At 43.7% G+C, this 21,809-nt stretch overlaps 1 protein-coding gene across 3 annotated transcripts in view; it reads right to left on the minus strand.

Annotated features, from left to right (window-relative positions):
* PRR11 (proline rich 11) overlaps positions 1-21,809 on the minus strand; it is a 298,857-nt gene that overhangs the window by 169,977 nt on the left and 107,071 nt on the right. For all 3 annotated transcript variants that reach the window (XM_086954972.1, XM_086954971.1, XM_086954973.1), the window contains exon 4: positions 8,021-8,143. In XM_086954972.1, the coding sequence (XP_086811098.1) occupies positions 8,021-8,143 (123 nt within the window). The remainder of the gene's footprint in view (positions 1-8,020; positions 8,144-21,809) is intronic.

The following is a 21,809-nucleotide window of genomic DNA, read 5'->3' on the forward strand; positions in this document are numbered from 1 at the left end:
AGGACGTCTGGGGCTGGACAGAGGGCAGGATGCTCCCATGTCCTTTGTCCAGTTTCGCGCAAGAGCTGGAGTAAGCAAGGAGGGCACCAAATGTGCCCTTTAAAGCTGTCTGGTGGAGCTGGCAAGTGTCTCCACCCCAGCCCAATGCACTAAGTCATGTCTGGGAGATGGCCACACCTCCCTGCAACAGGAAACCTATTGTTCTACCTCCCCAGCTCGAGCTTGGCTCAGCAGCAGGAGGGCAGAATTGGTTATGTGGTCGGCAGCAGCACGAGCTTGCTGTTAGACCCTGAACGGCTGTAGCATAGAAGACAGGGGGGGTACCCCAAGGGAGTCCTCCAGTACATGAGATCGTATGTCCAACACTGGTATCGGTGTTGGCGTATAATTCCAACATGTTTGATACCAAACATGACTGGGTTCAGTGCAGCCACTATATAGTTAGATTTCTCATTATGACTGATGTGTACTCTATGTATTAAAATGGATGACAGCACTTACAAAGCCTGGAGAATCAACTGCGGGGGTTTTAGGGTTGCCCTGCTCATGCAGAGACACCCTTACACTTATAACCAAGCACCCTACCTTCAAGACTGACAGGCCTGCCATAGGGGTGACTTATAGGTTTTTAGTGCACTGACCTCAGATATAAAGATAACTTATATCTGTTGTGAGGGGTGCTAGCACCAACTCACACAGGCTGCAATGGCAGGCCTGCAGTCATACTTTGAGTGGTCTCTCATGGGTGGCACAATACATGCTGCAGCCCATGCTACCATATATTAGGGACTTACATGGATACACCAGTAGGCAATTGTTGATTTACCGCAGTACTTACCATGGTCAATTTAGGGAGGAAGCACAGTGACTGGGGTCCTGACTAGCAGGAATCAAGTCAGACGATTAAAAAAAATATACTGACACCAGCAAAAAGTGGGCGTAACCATGAAAGAAGATCCTACTTCGCTACCAACCCCACCCCCCCTCCTCCCAAAACAAAAGGAGAGGAGACTAACCTTGCCAAGTTGAGTCTTAATTTTCTACGTTGAAATATCTGGAGTGTTCATCTGCGTTGGCATGGTTACTCCCAGGTCTATGTTGCACAGAAAAGTCCATCCTCTGTAGGGAAATGAACCATCTTGAATGTTTGGGGTTTTCACCCTTCATTTGTTTGAGCCATAAGAAGGGGTTACGGTATGTCTGAACAACAATGAAGTGAGTGCCAAACAGGTATGGCATCAACTTCTTCAGGGCCCAGACCACAGCAAAGGCATCCTTCTCAATAGCTGACCAATACTTCTCGATGAGGGTCAACCTTCAGCTTATGAAAGCTACCGGTTGATCCTGGTCATCTTTGTTAAGCTGTGATAATACTGCACCTACCCCTATCTCAGAAGCATCCGTCTGGGCAATGAAGGTTTCGGAGTAATCAGGACTTTTCAAGATGGGAGCAGAGCACATGGCCTGCTTCAGGCCATCCAATGCCTTCTGAAAGCCAACTGTCCACTGAACTTTCTTAGGCATTCTTTTGTAGAGGAGATCATTAAGGGGAAGAACTATGGATCCATAGCCCTTAACAAACCTAGTCAGGCCCAAGAAAGCCGAGACCCGAGTGTGGGTAGTGGGCGCAACCCAGTCCATTATGGTCTGGATTTTGCTCTACCATGGTTGAACCAGGCCTCCACCTACAAGGTGGCCCAAGTACACAATCTTGCTCTGCCCTATCTGACACGGTGTGGCCTTGATAATGAGCAGGACCTCCAGAACATTCCAGAGGTGGACCAGGTGATATTCCCAGGTGGAGCTAAAGACAGCAATATCATCTAGATATGCTGCACTACAGGCTTCCAGACCTGTGAGGACTTTGTTCACCAACCTCTGAAATGTGGCAGGGGCATTTTTCAAGCCAAAAGGCAGTGCAATACATTGATAATGTCCACTAGGGGTTGAAGATTGTGTTTTGGGTTGGCATTCTCAGAGAGTATGATTTACCAGTAACCAGCAGTCATGTCACATGTATTGAGATACTTGGCAAAGGCTAGAATGTCAATCCGCTCATCTGTCTTGGGAATGAGCCTGGGCATCAATCCTAGTGACTGCCTTGAGACCTCTATAGTCTACACAAATCCTCATCCCTCTCTTACCATCTTGGGTGTGGTGTTTTGGCACAAGAACTATAGCACTAGCCAAAGGGCTTTCTGAAGGTTCAATGACCCCAACACTAGCATCTTTTGGACCTCAGTCCTGATGCAGTATCTGACATGATGTCTGTAGATGTTACTCTTGACAGGCAGACTGTCACCTGTGTCCACTTCATGGGTACACCAGGTGGTTTGACTGGGAGTCAGAGCAAACAAGTTGGGAAATTGATTGACAGCCTGGCTACAATCAGCTTGCTAGTGGTCAGTGAGGGTGCCTGCCAATGTTACTCCATCAACTAACCCAAAAACAAGGTCCTGAGATAGGCGATAAGGGAGTGGGTCACTCTCATCCTCCTGTCTCTCATCAGTGGCTATGAGCAAACTCATGTCAGCCTTGTCAATAAAAGGCTTTAGGTGGTTCACATGAAGAACTCTATGAGGACTCCTGCGAGTCCCTAGATCAACTAAGTATGTGACCGCACCTTTTTACTCAAAGATAGTGTGGGGGTACTCCACTTGTCCTAGAGAGCTGCTGGGGCCACAAGCTCCAACACCCACACTTTCTGTCCTGGCGGTTAAACAGTCAGTACAACCCTTTTGATCATGCCAAGCTTTCTGAAGCTTCTGGCTACTCTCAAAGGTTTTTCTGGCCTTCTTTATGTACTCAGTCATACATGAACGCAGGCCAAGAACATAGTCCACTATATCATGCTTAGGGGGTTTGAGAGGCTGCTCCCAGCCCTCCTTAACCAGACACAATGAACCCCCAACTGGATGTCCAAACAGAAGTTCAAATGGCTGTAGCCCACCCCCTTCTGAGAATGTCTGTATGCAAAGAGAAGGCAGGGTAGTGAGATATCACATTTGTGCCCGAGATTCTGTGGAAGTCCCATAATCATACCTTTTAAGGTCTTGTTGAACCTTCCAATGAGCCCATGCACCATGGATGATAGGGTATGGAAAACTTGTAGTTTACTCCACACTCTTTCCACATTACAGTTATGTAACTAGACATGAAGTTTGTACCTCTATCTGACAAGAATTCCTTAAGAAACCCCACCCTGGAAAAAATATATATATCAGAAGGGCCCTAGCCACCACGGGAGCTGTAGTGGTCCTAAGTGGGATAGCTTCTGGATACCTAGTGGCTTGGTCTACCACCACTAGGATGTAACTGTGTCGAGAGGCTATTGGAGGGTTAAAGGGACCAACAATGTCTATCCCTACCCTCTCAAAGCAAACCCCAACCACTGGAAGAGGAATTAAGAGGGCCTTTGTAATGATACATGACTTACCACGGGTTTGGCAAGTGACACAGGAGCGACAAAACTACTTGGTGTCTTCAGACATTTGGGACCAGTGAAAGTGAGGGACAAGCCTGTCCCAAGTCTTGCTTTGTCAAAGATGTCCTGCAAGGGGAATGTCAAGTGCTAGGGATAGAAGAAATCCACTAATTTTCTGATGTATAACCAACCTCCTGGTGGCACCAGGCTTGGGGTCTCCACACTCAGAAAAGAGGAGTCTATCTTCCCAATAGATCCTAGGGGACCCATTGGCGTTCCCTGGCTTGTCATGAGCAGCTTGCTGTCTGAGGTATTGAAGAGAAGGGCAGGATTTCTGCTTCAGACTCAAGTCTGTACTGGAAGAGACCCCTGCCCCAAGAACTCTGCTGTGTCAGGCCCACGTTCCTCTTGGACAGTTCCTTCACAGGGTGGAGGTCATCTCCCCCAGGAGGCTGATCCTCACTGGGAGTCTGAGAGAAGGATAATTCCTTGCCCTTTCCGCTCCGTCTCTTAGGAACTAGCTGGTCCATTCTTCAGGGATCCAGAGCTCCCTCATCGTCTAACTGTTTGGCCTGAACCCTAGTAACAGAAAATGCACTGGCAGAGATTCCCATCATCTCTGCATGTGTCCTGAACTCCACTTCAGAGCAGGCTGAAGTTTCTAAGTCGTTGCCCAGCAGACATTCCACAGATAGGTCTGGGGAAACCACACATCTTTTAGGGCCAGTTACCTAAAAGAGGTAACAACTGCCAAGGATTAATCAGTCCTTACATTACTTGCATTGGTCACTTGGTAAAGTTGACCTAGTAGGATCTGGTCAGGAGACACATGATTCTCTGTCACCATAGTGACACTGGCCCCTGTGTCCCTGTATGCCACCACATATTCCTGACCATTAATCAGAGGCGGTTGCCTGAACTTGCACATGTTAGTGGGACTTACAAGTAGAGTGGCAAGTTCCATGCCACTGTCGCAGACAAGGGCAGCCTGAGTGGGAGTCCTGACTAGGCCATAATCCACTTCAGAACCCAAGGTTAACCCGACTAATATTATGGGGGCACTACTACTACTTGTACTGGTGCTAGCGGCGCTAGTTGCCTTAGGGGCAGTAGTAGTAGCAGCTTCTTTGGTGTTCGCTTTAGACCAATTGGCATCCGTTGCTCTACTGCCTTTCTCCTCACACGGGTAGCGCCTGGTTTCTTGCCAGAGGAAGAGTAGGTTTGGACCCACCCCCAGAAGATTTTGGGGGTCCTTTTAAAGTTTCCTTTTTGTCGTTACCTTTCACCCCACCCTTCTCTTAGCCCTTAAAAGAATATTGCTTCTTCTGGTCACCACCACCATTGTTTTTCTGCTTGACCCTGGTGCGGACCCCTTTGTATGCCTTCTTTCCCAATTAATGGGGAGAGGTCAGATCAGAGTCCATCAGCTACTTGTACAGCTGTCGATGTTGACAATTATTAAGGATGTACTCCCTCATCAACAAATTGTACAGTCCCACATAGTCATGTACGTCACTTCCAGGAAACCAGCCTTCCAGAGCCTTAATAGCACTGTCTACAAAATGAACCCAGTCTTGGGTGTGTGCCTTCTGTGTGTCTCTAAACGTAACCATATATTGCTCAGTGGTTAAACCAAACCCATGTAAGAGGGCACTCTTCAAGACTGTATAGTTGTCAGCATCTTCCTCCTTGAAAGTGAGGAGTTTGTCTCCACTGTTTGATAGCAAAGGAGAGACACAGGTTAGCTGCCTACTGCCGTTGAGGGAACTTCCGCACTTTACTGGCCCTCTCCAAGGCAGTGATTCATTTATGGATATCATCACACTCCTGGTAAGAAGGGTCTATCCTACTCAGGTTCCTAGTATCAACAGATTGCTTCTTTAATATTACTGTAGCGTATTTCAAAGAAGATGATCAATAAACAAAGAAAAAAGAATGGAGAAGGGACACCACTGCCTTGTTCCACAGCTAATATTAAAGGATGAAAGCAGTGTATCATTAAGCAGAATTTAGACCTCAGAAGCCTAAAGGGCTAAAGGTTTCCTGATGGTACTATGTCCAAATCCCATCCTAACCATCATCACTCATATGAAGCTCAACTCTGCTCATTCAAAAGGCTTTTCGGCATCCAATCTAATAATCAAGAGTTGGGCATGGAACCCTGCTAATCCACATTACATTAAAAGGGATAATCAGAATGTAACAACTTGCTTGTAGCTCTAAGTATGACTTATTCTCACCATTAAGACGAGAAATCGATCTATAATATTCAACTTTCTGGGTGTCCATCCATTCCTTTGGCAAAACATTAATATTAGCTTCTGCTAGTGAGAACAGTTAAAAATTGTAATGAAATTGTTTCTACATTTGTCCAAGTAAAACCCAGTGGAATACCCAAAAAAATCCGATGGGTGCTTATACAGACCCATTTATCATTCCAGGAGAACTGCTTTCAAAAAATATTTGAAATCTCCTGACAATTGTTGCTCAGATACACTATTCTACTGTATAACATCTATGTTGGATCTAAACCTTGCACATCGCAGAAATAAAAAAAAATCATCAGAATGAGAAAATGTTTTTTCAAGAAACCTTTGTTAAAAAAATACCATACAATTATTCAAAAATCCATTCCTTCTCTTCCTCCTAAATTTCACTTTCAATTTAATCCCACTGCATGTTCACTCTTCAAGCATTTTCTTTTTGCTTGGCTGCCTAGGAAGCCCATCTACTCCCTTTGATACTAATTTCATGCCGGTTTCCTTGTATCCATCCTTTTTGTTTGATAATTCTGGCATCTTCCATTTCGGACATTTGTGGTTTACCACAATCTATTTGCATTTGGGAGTTCATTGCCCAGCTTCATGTTTGCTGGTTATTTAACTGCAATAAAATATGCTTATGGACAATGATTTAAGTTCTCTCACTTATTTCAGGCTTCGCTCTCTTTTTGCCTAGACCCTTCCCCCACCAATACCAATAAAATCTTCCTCTTTCAAAATGACTAAAAGGTGTCCCACATTATCGGTGGATTCGGCTCAATGATGTTAACATTAAAAAAGATCTATAATTACTTCTGATAGTGTGCTCTTGAAGCGTTTTACTGTAAGTGTGAAATGTCCTATCTGTACTAAAGAAGTCTACTGATTTTGCAAGCTAACATGATCTTCCTTCAGGCTTCAGGCTATTATGCCCCACTTTTGAGAAAATCAGTCCTTGAGGATGTTGGATATTAGCATAAGTAAAGTAAAAATGAATTATCTTCATTATGCTTAGAGCATCATATATATTCTGGAAGCTGGGAATAGCAATCATCTCATGCAAAAGCGTGCTGCATATTTAATACTTGAGGAATAATGAGAATGGTGGTCCAGTGATACACCAATAACCAAATTGAAAGCCCCCACTTTCCCATCTGGCTTTGAAAATAAGACCAATACCTTCAAAAATTATAGTAGTGGACCACTACTACCTACAATTGGATCATACAAATTGGATACACTTAAATCCATATGTCTCCTTGAACCTTCAAAAGTTTCCAGAATTATGTAATGCTTTCCCCAATACCTTAGAATTGAACCAGGAGTGAAGTACAATAATCATACTATGTGTGCTTCAATTTAGGCAAAATCCAAAACTCTACTTCAACCCCTTGGATACCAAACATAGGCATTTTCCTGGCTGTAGCTGTGTCTCCAGAGCTAGAATTAAATTTGCTTTATCCAGCTATAATGTCACTCTAGTCTTTTTTCTATCGGACTGTAGACTGTTGATGGTCCAATTGCAGACTTTAACCTCCATCATAATTTCAGATTACACCTTGTAATAGGCATGTTCACAACAAATGTCAGAAGTAGGAGGAAATGGCTCTAGTTCATGAGAGCCAACACAGATGACCCGTTGATGATGTACGGATTGGCGTGAAAGCCCTATATGCTTCACTTAACTGCATTATTATCACTATGGAATACCATTCCATCAAGTGTCTTTCAGTTGCCAGTGAATAGCAACACTCTAGAAGTTATCAATGTCAAGAATCAAATAATCAATAATCTCAGCACAGAATTGCTCGGAAAAAGACACACCACCATTCACGGCACCACAAGATGGCCAGAAGGACAACAATTTCTTTAATAATTTGTGTTCCCTCCATCAGACTCTGCTGTGTATTCCCTAACTTTTACAGATTGATTTCCTCCTTGAATAAGAGGTTTAAAACATTTTCAATATTTGCATCATATACACGTTAAACAAAATCCAGCTTTCATTTAATACACTGTGCTGAATCCTACACATAGGTGGAACACTCTGCTGAAGAAGCTCAACTGAGTCACCATGTGGGATAAATATGTGCTTCCAGTATCAAAATGTTGATTACTGAAAAGATTTTCAAGACTTAGTCGTCATATTATTTCTCAAACTAAATGTTGCCAGACTAGTTGCAAGAATCATAGCAGTATATTGTGCCTTTTCGTTCTTTTAAGTATACTCCCTGCTGGACTGCCTTTCAGATTTATTTGCAAAAAACCACAGTGGATGCCAGAATATGAAATGAAACACAAATTGAAGAAAAAGAGAACAGGAGGAGAACCTGACCGTTATTGCTTCTTGCAAACGGGAGAGTTCAGTTTCCAGCTTTTGCACTTGGTTCTTAACGGCAGTCAGCTCTCGAAGGTAGATGCGGGAAGGAAACAGAACATCTTTCACTATGTCAAACCCCTACAGATGTAACAAAGAAACACATTGATTGATACCAACTGTAGTAGAAAACCCAGCAGAAATGACAAAGTAATATTTATAAGACATTTAAGCAATCTATGTGATCATACGGACTATGAATGTCAGTTCAGTTCCTAGCTATATGATGTTCAAACAGCGATGAAAACATAAGCAGATATATGCATAGGTTACCTACTGAAATATGAACCTGAAAGGGCACCTAAGTACACAAATCTGCCATGACAGAGTAGGTCATCTGGCATTAGAGGTGTACCGTGTTAATACCTGTGCTTTATTTTACAGACATCTCATCTTTATATTGAATTGTCTAACACATAAAGTGCGGAAGAGGTGAGGAAAATGTAGAATTTCTCCTTTTGTCAGTGGCATTTTTGGAAATATTGCAATATAAGTTACTTATTGAACATTTTTTTTACAGTTGTTACAAAGTAACTGTAGGTGGATAAGTAACATCAGTGAGTTTGGCGAGCGCAGTTAGCGTGAAGGTAACGGGCACTGATGGCAGAACCTGTATATGGTCCCAACACAATACAACATGATGGTTTTTGACCATTTGGAAGAAGCAAAGCAGCAAGTGTTACAGCCAGAGTTTGCTGTGACTACTTAGATGGCTTATGGTGAACCATTACATAAAAGGCAATATCTCGCAACAGAAAGTTTCTTGACTTCGGAGTGCATTGCTAGATGTTGCAGGATGGCAAGATATGCCCAGTCATTGTATGGTATTGTATGGTATGATAGGCTATGCATGGCCAGCAATTGTATATTAAGGTAAGGCTGGTCATTCTGTAGTATAGTATTGCATGGTATGGACTGTCATTTTATATATGGTAAGGCATGGCCTATCAATGTAAAGTGTAGTATGGTATGGTATGGCTTGCCATTGGATAGGATGGTATGGTATAGCCTGTCATTGTACAGTATGGTATGGTATGGCGTGTCAATGCATAGGATGGTATGGTATTACCGGTCATTGTATTATATGGTTTGGTATCATCTGTGATTTTATTGCATGGTCTGTCATTGTCTAGCATGGCAGGGCCACTCATTGTATATATACTAAGGTATGGTATGGCATGGCCTGTCATTGTGTAGTATGGTAAGGTATGATATGGCTTGTCATTGTATAGTATGGAATGATATGGCTTGTCATTGTATAGTATGGAATGGTATGGCCTGTCATTGTGTGGTATGGTGTGGCCTGTGATTGTATAGTATGGTATGGTAATCAATCTGTTATAATTTAGACATTAAGCTAATGGAGTAAGTGCGAGAAGAGCGGCCAAACAAGCAAAAAAGCACTTTACAATATAATTTTATTTTTGCACTAGCATGTTCTATCCAAACAGCAAGCGTGCAAACATTAACCAATTCAAAACTCACCCAGTTTTAAAAAAAAAGTTTAATCATGCCCAAGACATCCTATAAGTCATTCAACACATACCAAAAGGTACTTTATTACAAACTAATTAAGTGGTTACTTAACAGCGATCACCTAAAGCCATTAATGTATTTTGAAATCCATAAAATATTAACAACCCGTGGCCTCCTCATGTTGTTAAACAGCACCAAAGGGTGGAGGGTGAGAGGATGAAACGTACAAAGGAAGAAACATGAACACAGGAAACACGTGGTGAAACCAACCGCATGGAGCAAAACCAGGAGCTGGACAATCTAAAAACACATACACTCTTATTATTAATGCTGGAAGTAGAATAAAATATAGGCCAAGACAGAAAGCAGAAGCAGCGGAAGGACATTCCCAAATAAGTAAGCAGGGCTCTTAGTCCATGCTCTAGGATCGAGGAAAACACACAAACAGAAAGTATAGCAAGGTGACGCCAGCATGCACTGACCAAACAGGAGCAAGAAAATAAAACAGACAGTGCAGCCAACAAATGGTAATCAGTGGGCAGGCGCCAAGGCGGTTGTATGCGAATAAAATGACTCATAAGCGACCGCACATTTGCTCTCTCAGGCAATACTTAAAAATCAAACTTGGGTTGCAGAAATTTCAACCTTTCTCCTCTCCTAAATGTGCTTAATTAGAACACAGTGCTACTGTTTGGTCCATCCAAAAGTTCTCCTGATTTTGGTAGAATATAAGCATTGACATCTGTGATGCTAGAGAAATAAAGTGGTTTGTCCGTAATCACGAAAATGTGCGGGAAGTCAGGATTACAACCCAGCACTTTAGTTGCCAGCTCAGCCACTATACCACATCACTTAACTCTCTACTTTTGCCCTTTAGTCCTTTCATCTCACCTTGTTCCCTCTACTCCTTTCTGACTTGCCCATTACTATTCTCCCATTAGGACTATTTCCACTTCTTCCTTCCTCCACTCCCTTCCAGCATCACCTATATGCCTTTTCCCACTGCTATCATCTTTTTCCTATCCTATGCCGTTGCTAAACATGGATTTCCCCTTACAACAGGCACAGTGCATTCGATTACCCTAACTGGCTTACTTAACTTTCCTGTAAGGCCTTGGTAGATGGTACAAGAAATACACCAGTGGATTGGGAGCTAAATGGCATATGTGGGTACCAGGGTGTATTTACACCATCCACATAACTGCAATATAGGGCTTGAGGGAGCACTAATGTGCTCTGGTTGAGCTATAGTTTAAAAGCAGTGCAGTGGCAAATCGAAGGGAACAGTCCTTTGCCATACAGGAAAACCAATTTTTATGTATTACATAAGTGACCCTTTAAGTGTGTTTATGAATCTCACAGGGCTGAGCACTTCTATAAAAATACGACACACTACACTTTAGGAATAGTATGCCCTGACAACTACCAAAAATCTATTTTCACTGTGTATTTAAATCTACCTTTTCTATGAACAGCTATAAATAATATTGTTTTATGTCTCGGCTTGCTAAAATGTTAGACAAATGATTAAAATATTTTTTTCTCTTAGTTTAAAAAAAGAAAATGCTATGGTGAAAATAGGTTTTAAACAGTTTATGATGAAAAGTAACTCAAAATGGTTTAGAATCAATTTCCCACTCAGCCATGTCCAGAGGTTCAATACATATTCCTGGATGGGTTTTGATGATGCCCAGAGGACAGTGGCGTTACCTCTCCTCTGGGCCCAGGAGTCCAACGTGGTGTAAACAACTGGTCACTTAACATTAACACATCATCTGGGAACAATTAAGAGAACAAAAGACAGCCTTAATAATATTTCTGTTGACTCAATGATGCCAAATGTAACTGACAGGAACTGCCCTATTCATTACTAGGGCCATACTAGTATTGCATTTCTGGTTCAAACCCCAGAACAAAATAAAAACAAGTTTGGATCGTGACAAAGGGGTGCGCACCTCATCTAAATTTAAGAGTAGGTAGGAGATGACTAGAGTTCCTCCACGTGATGGATTGTGACAGCAATTCTGATTTTAGGGCTTCTGGGATTTTTTGAAATAAACCAAGAGCAGAAGTGCTAAAAAAGGAGTTAGGGATAATACAAGACAGTAGTTGGGATTGGATTTAGGAAATTCTCCAATCACTCGCTAGTGGACAGGTTAAGATTGGCACCTTACCATTTCCTCCTCGGAACACTGCTGGACCTGGGAAGATAACATCTGTGAAGATTAAGACTCTGCATGTTTGCTGGAATAAGAAGACTCAAGGCATCTTGACTCTTGCTGGCACCCACCAAACTTCAATTGCTCCCAATGGGTCAAGTGTTTGGCCTCCTATTTGCTTGCTCCAATGACAAAATGTAGAAGTACTCCGGACTCCAAGAAGGTCACCTTAATGCTCATTATCAGCTTCTCAGGTGAAAGCGGGCCTGACACACAGCACTTGCAACTCACTGATGTGCCAAGCTGTTGTGATGGCCTCACTAACTGCAAAAGGAGGTTCACGTGAGCAGTAGCTGAACATAGAAATATTAACAATAGGTCTCCAAAACAGACCCTTCTTGGCCAATCAAGAATGATTTGAACCAAGCTTTGGCGAAGTTTCCTCAGCACTCATGGAATTAACAGTATGGGCAGAAATGCATACTACAGTAGAAAATTAAGTGTTATGGTACTGGTCCTTTTATAGCGCACTTTGCCACCTGGTAGGGTATCCAGGTGCTATGTAGCCAGTGTATGAAGCCAGCCCTGAAGGGCTTCGTCTAAGATAGTTCTTTATGTCAGCCGAAACACATGCCCCAAGGCTTCCTGCAATGGAAACAGGAGGGGCAGAATAGCGGTCAATGCACCTGGCAAAAATATCTACTATGGGTGCCTAAACATAGTCTGTACCACCTCTGGAGAACACCACTCATGGTCAGCGAGATGAAACAGACTCAGGAGTTTGGTTCTCATGTTTGGGGAGCCTGCCAGATAGTTGGCAACAACCCAGATTCCATGTGCCAGAGCCAAGTGCTCCTTACAGAGAAGACAAGAGCTTACACCTCGCTGCTCGTTCACATACTGATTGTGCTGTCAAACAGAAATTGAACGGATCGACCACAAAGAAAGTGCTGGTAGGCCTTCAGCACCAGGTGAATCATCCATGATTTGAGCAAGTGTATGTGTTACCCTTGCTCCTGTGGAGACCACAGGCCTCTGACCTCCAGCTCGGCACACCATCTAAGGTGGAAGCATCCTTTCACCATTGTGGCCACTGCTGATTAATAAACGAAATTTCCACTGCCCAGCTTCTCCTCTACTGATCCCTACTGCAGAGCCTTCTTGGAGAGATTTTGAGTCCAGTACTGCACCTATGAAGAGGATGCAGCATCTTGAATTTCTCCTTGAGAAGGAAGGCATTCAAGACCCTGGATTGGACATAGACCACCATGTTTCTTCGGAGCAAGGCAGTATCAAGAGTAACATCTCTACCCAATATCTTGCTCAGAGTACAACTCTACTGCCCAATTCTGCAGTAGGACTACCTCCTGTTGAAGAATGAGAGAATGTTTATTTGGCTGGAGGAAGGAAATGGGGCTATGGGGAAAATGTTTGCTGGAAGAGAGGGGCATAGCCACTTTCTATAATCTGTACAACCCACTGGTCTGTCATGATGACCTGTCAGCCCCCTGTCCCCACATGCTGCACGTGCTTCCCGAAGTAAAACTAAAGTGGCTTTCCTTTAGTTCCCTGTTCTTTGTTAATTCCCAACCTCTATATTGCTGCAGCAACTGTTTGGCTGCTGGACTAACTGGGAAGGTTGGGACAGTCGAAATTGCGATCCTTTTGAGTAGCCACAACATTTGCATTGTTACCTGTGGAAATAGGTGCAAGACACCAACCCAAAGGAATGGGCCATACAATCCCTTTTCAACCTCTTAGGTGCTAAGTTAGCTTGTTGGCAGAGTCAAGACAATCAAAAGGTATGCCCATTAAACCTGCCCGGACAGCCTCAAGTAGCCTGTTGAGCGAAGCCCAGCATTTTTCCTAAGCACTACAGAAGATACCATATGCCTGGCTACTTAATCTATTCTGTCTAGCCCAGCTTTGAGGATCTTCTTCGCAAGGTCATGCAAAGTTATCCTTTAAGAGGCCCAGTAGGCTCTGCACCACTATCTGTGGCATCGCCCACAGTGCATGGGTGCCTCGGACAAGCAAAAAGGTGGCGTTCATAGACCCGAGTGCCAGACTTCCAGAAGAAAAACCTTGCTTTCTCATTGCCCCTAATTTTTTGTATTCCCAGTCAGGAGGATCTGAAGGGAAAGAGTATAGGTTCTGCTTCAAACACAATGAATCCTGTACCAGTGGAATTTTGGGGGAAGGATGGGCAGATAAGAAATAACAATCACCAGAAACACAAAAAGTGGCGCTGCTGGACAAAAGACCGATGGGTTGAAATGCTACCCTGAGAGATTGCCAATGTTTAGACTTATTGCAAGCATTCCTCCCATCACCTTTTGTGTGTTTTACAAAACAACAGTCACCAGGTGCCGGTCAGTAGCAGTGACAGTAGCAGTGAGCAATCTACCTTTTTACTGACACTGCTGAAATAGACTTGGTTTAGGACAACTTGATAGGCTCTATTGAACAAGTTACTTACCTTTGTTAACACCTAATTTGGTAGAGACTCTATCAGTAGATTCCTTACCATAGAATATTCCCCAGGCGACAGACTGGACCAGGAAGATTTTGAAATAGTACCCCTACGGGCCGGTGAGTGGTGCCATTTGGGTCCACATAAGCGCCATCCACACCGGAAGGGACGTGATGTACATACATACATACCACTCTGGCGTGCTGAAGTCAGTTACTTACGCCACTTTCCACTCCAGGAGCATGGAGCCAAAATAAAAACTTCCCACTGGTGTAACAAGCTAAGAACCTGAAAAGGTTGTACCTTAAACTGTAACGGGTCCACAGAGTGGGGAGTACGGGAGGGCCAGTAAGTAATCTGGGGCTAAATAGAGTGTCTACCAGATAAGACGTTGCTGAAAGTAAGTAACTTGTTCATCTGAAAGAGACTTTTAGCCGCAGGTTCCTTGCCTTAGAATAGATATCCAAGCAACACCTCCATAGTGGTATGTTGGAGAAGAGGATCTGCTTTCATGGTTTACCCCACTTTTTTGCTGGTCTCGTCATGTTTTACTGACTAGTCTGACTGGGATCCTGCTAATCAGGCCCTAGTCTCTGTGCTTCTTCCCTAAACTGGACATAGTGAGTACTTAGTAACACCCCAGATTGGCTACTGATGTAACCTTGTAAGTTCCTAGTATATGGTACTAAGGCGTATAGGGACACCAGGGGTCCCCTATGGGCTAACGCATGTATTATGCCATCCATGGGAGACCACTCACGTTGTGGCTACAGGCCTGCCATTGCAGCCTGTGTAAGCTGGTGCTAGCACCACTTACGACAGATATACGTTTCCTTATATCTGCGGTCACTAAGCTTAAAACCTATAAGTCACCCCTAAGGCAGGTCTTTCAATCCTGAATTCAGTGTGCTTGGTTATAAGTGGGAGGGTGCCCCTGCATGAGCAGGACACCCCTACAACCTTTGGAGTCCATTGTCCTGCAAGTCAGAGAATGGCTCAAATCAGCCATTACAATATATAGAGTGGCCATACGTCATTACGGGATGCTATCACTAAATTGGCTGTAATGAACCCTGTTGTGTTTGGTATCAAACATGTTGGAATCATACCGCAACATCATTAACGGTGTTGGAGGTATCATTCCATGCACTGTAAAGCTCCTCTGAGAGGCCCTCGGTGCTCCCGGTACCAGTCTTCTAGACCCGGACAGCAAACTATAGCTGCTGCCGACCAGAGACACGATTCTGCCCTTCTGCTACTTACAAGCTTGACCAGGGGAAGGCAGGACAATAGGTTTCCTGTCACAGGGAGGTATGACCACCTCCCAGACAGAACGTAGTGTATTGGGAGAGAGTGAAGGTTTTTGCCAGTGCCACTGGACTGCTATGAAGGGCATATTTGGTGCCCTCCTTGCATACTCCAGTTGAAACTAGTTCAGGGAGCCTTTGGCTCCTGGTTTGGTGCGAAACTGGACAAAGCACATGGGAGTATCCGCCCCACTGTCCAGGCCCTCCTCTGGGAGTGACCCCTGAATCGTCCCAACCCTTTCCCTAGGGTACGTAAGGGCTTACCTGTGGGTGGGTCCCTAGATTCGTTGTGGGACAAGATTCAGATCCAAAACCACTTCAACTTCCACCGTCTGGGCAGTTTGGACCTGAAACTGCAACTGGGAAGACTCCTGCTGCTCCCGGTCTCATCATCCTGCACGTCTTCTGCAACATCTGTGCCTGTGCTCCATACAGGTTCTTCACAAAGCCTGTGGACATCAAGACACCCAAAGGAATCTCCCTTGGAGTGAAGAAGTCTCTCCCCTGCATCTGCATGCACCGCAACAAAGCGGATTGGTCTGCTGCTCCTGTGCTCCTAGAGACTCCGAAAGGTTCAGCAACACAGGTGGTGGTTCTGCAACTCCCTTTAGGCCTGCAATGTCTTCGCAGCAAGTTTGAAACCAGTATCCCTCGTGAGAACCGCTGGAGCAGTACCCCTGTGCACCACGTCGACTTGCTGTTGCCAAGTGGAGAAGTGTGGCTCACTGGTTAGAGCAGGCAGACCCTGAAGCAGAGGTCGGACCCGGGACCCGGGACCAGGGTTCGATTAGCGACGCGGCAAATGTTCACGGACTCGATAATTCTCGCTTCAGTGCCTGACCTAATCATGGTTCACACTCTGCAACTCTGGGCATTAAGCTTGCTTAATCTCCACAACGGCCCCCCCCCCCGCGGCGGGATGCCTGGCTTTCACCTTGGGGATGCCCTGTAGGGGCTATCTCACAGGGAAAAACCAGGACGGGTTCCCAAGGCAAGCGCGGAGATACCCCTTCGGGGGTCGATTCTGGCGCTATATAAGAAACATAATAATAATAATAATAATAATGTTGACTCTCTCCTTCAAAGATTTTCAGGTATCCAAGAAACTCCAGCCTCAAGCATCTCCTGCAGTCAAGATTTTTGCCTGCACTGCATCCTTTGTACTGTGGGCCTTCATCCTTTAGTGAGCTGCTCAAGGTCCTGGTGCAACTCCTGTGCCTTCGACCCATGCGTCCTCTCGAGCACCTTCTTTGGCTTCAGTGGACACCCATGCTTGCTCGGGGCCTCTTCTGACTTACCTGCTCGTGGTGATTCACTTGGACGGTCCCGAAACTGCACCTTCTCCAACAACTACGTTGGCTGCTGTTACCAAGGCCAGTTGGTACCCTTGTCGGACACTGACCCCTTGGCTCTTAACATCCTACATGGGACAGCTTGTGAACGGCTACTGGTCTCCTACAGCATTAGCTGGCCTGCCCAGCCTCAACTTCAAGGGCACTGTCAACTCTCCTGCATCCCCAACATCGGTGGGCATCCATCTTCCATGCCTCCTGGTCACTCCTGATTGGCATAGACTCTGTCCCCTGGGCTTGGAGGTACCTCTTATCTTGAATGCACCTTAGGGTTCCACCGGAATCTTTCACCTTCTTCGCCAGTGGCATCTTTGCTGAAGTCATCCATTGTAGTCTATGGCGGTTTCCGTCGTCACTTCGCACCTATGCACCTGGCGTGATTCTCCAACCTTCCATCTTCTACGTGGTGTCTTCAGGGTCCGCTAGGAAGGGTCCTTTTCCTTTAAAACTGCAACTGTGACTTACCCATTGACTTGCATTTCAGCATGCTGTAGTGTTCCCACTCTGGAGTTCCTAGATACTCACTAACACAATGCCAATCAACACCATACATAACTTCATCCCATTCAGATACACTCTCTATGTTGTAATTACACCTAACAGACCACCTTTTATCACTAACAAACATAATCATCCTTCCATCAGTTGTCAAACAAACACCCATAATAACACTAACGCACAACACACACACTGCACACCACCACACTTTGTAACTCTTGCAACAAACCAGTCTAAGATAAACACTCTCACCTCTACTTCATTCCCTCCTACACACAACATATACTCTACTCATAAACACATCACCACCCCCTCTATGTCACAACCTCCTCTCACAAACAATACTACACAACCAAATCCATTGCATGAAACATATACATCAGCACCCTTTTTCACTACTCCTCAAAAGCAAAACATATCACACACACCAGCACAACAAGATCTTCAAAGCGCAACACCTCATAATACCATCACAAAATACAAACATATACCCACCTTTCAAACCACACAAAGGATCAAACTCCAATGCCAAACACAGATACAGCAACACAGCACCTCTCTTCTAACCGCCTCTCATCCATTGTACAATTTAGAACATTACTACATGACCCACATGCTGCACCACCTCCCCTGACTCACACACCTTCCGCCTTAAACACACGCAAAAAATATAAGCAACATACCACACCTCACAACTTTGCTTCCCCATGTCTACTTCACAACAATGTTACATCACAAAAGCAACACAGTACTTCAACTCACTCTCAAACACCATCTCCAACACATACAAACGGAGACCATCAAAATGCCTTCTTAGCATGCTGGATGAGGAACACGATACAGAACAGCTACACGATCGCTATCCTAATACTGCTAATACAAGCACTAAAAACACACCTGCAACAAACCCACACAATACTGATCACTCTTCTACCAAACAAAGTACCACTATCACCAAAGGCCACTCACTAAACTGTCTACTAGTAAATGTTTGATCCCTCTCTAAAAACAAGCATCACATCTACGACCTTCTCACTGATGCAAAACCAAACATACTATTCATAACCCAATCTTGGTTGGGAGAAGATATGGCTCCAGTCCTGCAAAAAGCCATTCCTCTAGGCTATCAAATAATCACCCAAAATCGTATAGTCCAAAAAGGAAGTGGTCTAGCTGTTGTATTCAGGCAAACAGTACATATCACTAAAATTGACAACATCTCCATAAAGAATTGTGAGGCTCTTCTAACAAGATGCAATCCTACACCGTCTTCCTCCTATAACTTCTTGCTCCTTTACAGACCTCCACCTAGTAAGGCAACATTCCCAGACGCACTTCTAGACTCAGTTTCAAACCTGATAACAATACACTCCAACCTATCCATTCTGGGTGACCTCAACATTTGGTTTGATAACCCACTATGACCCATCCAAAAACAATAATCACCGACCTAGACGCATTGAACCTGCATCAGATTGTCCACAATCTGTCACACACGGCTGGACATATCCTAGATGTCATTTTTGCTAATACTGAACTAGTTACCTTTCAAACTATAACTCCAGTCACATGGTCAGACCACCACTTACTTGCCTTCGAACATAAAACAACACTAAGCAACTCACCTAAAACTACCTAACATCCATCCACCTATCGGCCGTGGAACAAACTCAATTTGAAACACTTGGAAACACAATTAACATCCAGTACAAACTGGAAACCATAAATTCTGTTCAAAATCTATAGGAGTGGCTACAGGAAGCTTTTGACATACTGATACCACTCAAAACCAAACAACAGAACAAAAGAAAAAAAAGCGACTTGGCGAAACATAGAAATAAAAGACATAAAACAACAAATTAGAAAGCTGCAACGTACCTGCCTCAAAACAAACGCCAAACAAGACAAACTTCACCTACAGAAAATTAACAGATTATACAAGTTGACTATCAAAAAATCTAAGAAAAGGTACTATTCAGACAGAATTAAAAATGCTAAATGTGCAAATAACGAATTCTATGAAATACTCAATGAATTTCCCAAACCAAAGTGCCTAGAAGGAACTCATTCTGTTACTCAAGATTTCACAGACAAACTGGAAAATCATTACACGGACAAAGCCGACACGTTGGAATCGTACTGAAAACAGAAACAAAGCTCCAGCACTAACCCTTGTACAAAATAACAATCCAAGAATGCTCTAATCAAGTCTCTCCGTTCCTCCCAACACATCTCACACGATGAATTTATGGACCTGGTCAAGGCAAGCAGGCCTGCCGGCAGCCCTTCTGACCCCTGTCCACCACAAACTTTCAAGACAATTCCATTAACAACCTCTGCTGCCACTCCAGTAAGAAGAATCATCAACGATCCTTTAACTACTGGAATATTTCCAGAAGAACTCAAAAAGTCATACATATGCCCTTTACTGAAGAAAACAAACTTGGACCCGCTGAACCCTGACAACTATAGACCCGTTACAAATAGACTGTTCCTTGGCAAACTGATAGAAAGAGCAGCGTTCGGACAGATGTCACAATTCATTGAAGAGAATGACATACTTTCAGACTTCCAAACAGTATTCCGTCCAAGAAGAGGCACTGAAACTGCCCTCCTTGCCATCTGGGATGACCTAAATAATTTAGTTGACCGCAACATGGTTGCTGCGCTACTCCTCTTCGACCTCATCCGCCTTTGACATGGTTGACCTGGACACCCTGAAACAAAGACTCTATGAAGCCAGCATAGAGGGAACTGCTCTAGACTGGATCGCGTACTACCTTCGAAACAGAACTAATGTCATCCATACCCCACCTTTCTCGTCCAAACCATACTCCACAAAAGCAGGGGTCCCTCAAGGTTCTATAATCTCGCCCATGCTTTTCAACATCTACATGAAGTCATTACCAGTACTGAGTAATAAATTTCACCTCACGTGCTATAATTATGCAGATGACATGCAAATACTCCTTCAACTGGAATGCCCCAAAGACATTGAAAAATCACCAATTTTCAGCTGTCTCAGATCTATGGATTAGTGGATGACCTGGAGCCATCTCAAATTGAATGCTTCGAAAACTGAAATACTCACGTGTGGCGATTGGAAACTTTACAACCCGCTTGTCGCATGGCCTGATGAACTGGGATCACTGCCTAAAGTATTAAAGGAAGTAAGAAACCTCGGAATGACCATGGACTCCAAGCTGTCAATGAATGTCCAAGTGTATAAACTAGCAAGATCAAGCTTTGCTACTATAAAAACGCTGCAACAAATTTCCCCTCATTTGGGATTTCCACACAAGGTCCAAGCTACCATCTCCCTTGTTCTGTCCATCTCAATTACACCAATAGCCTCTACCACAGATCAACTTTAACAACCATGAAAAGACTACAACGGATTCAGAACTCGGCTGCCAGACTACTCTTGCATATCAAACCGCGAGACCACATCTCCCCTGCTTTGAAAACCCTGCATTGGTTACCGGTTACCAGAAGATCCACGTTCAAGCTGCTTTGTATCACCCACAAAGCAATACATGGAATAAAATCACCAAACACATTTAACAAAGGAACCTCCGCTCTAAAGGAGCATCTCGCCTCAAAATCCCACCATACAAGAAAAAAACCACAGGTGGCACATCCTTCTCTGTTCAGGCAGCCAAACTATGGAACTCTTTACCCCCTAACATAAGGTCCACCGACAACCACCTTATCTTCAGAAAACTACTCAAGATTTGGCTCTTCCCCACATAAGCACCATACCCAAACAGAAATTTACAGCATATCCGTCTGTATACAAGCATTTGCTTTCACTAGAGATATGTACTTATCTTTGTGTATTACTTTACTGTATTAAACATGTAAAATAATTATGTAGTTGAGAGAAAAAATAGTAATAATAATAAATAAATAAATAAAAATCATCTTTGGTCTACATGAACATACTTCCATTGTGCATCTATGTATCTTCCATGTACATGTACTTGGATCTGTGTGTCTGTTACTTTTCTCCTGAAAAAGCATATCCAATGCACTACCCTATTTCTCATCCTGTGCCTCTATCAATATCTTTAATCTACATATACTTACCTCCTTTATGTATCTATATACGTTCAATGTAATTATGGATCTATGTATTTATCACTTTCTTCTAATTTAGCCTTTCCAATGCACTACCCTATTTCTCAGCCTATACTTCGCTCAATATATCTTCTAGCCCAACCTTCTGACTCATCTCAAACTTCTTCTACTACTCCTTCCAATACACTACTGTATCTCTCATCCTATACTTCTATCAATATATTCTCTATATCCACTCTCATTTATCCCAAACCCCATACCACTACTATGATCCCCAAAATAACCCTTTCTAGACTCTCTCCTACTCTACCCCTCCTTGCATCATCTGACACCTCTTTTACTATACCGATCCCCTAAAACAAACCTTTCTAAACTCTTCCCTCTGAGCTCTCCCCTCCAAAA

The sequence above is a fragment of the Lissotriton vulgaris genome, chromosome 2_1 (genome assembly GCF_964263255.1).
Source record: "Lissotriton vulgaris chromosome 2_1, aLisVul1.2, whole genome shotgun sequence".
Classification (NCBI taxonomy): domain Eukaryota; kingdom Metazoa; phylum Chordata; class Amphibia; order Caudata; family Salamandridae; genus Lissotriton; species Lissotriton vulgaris.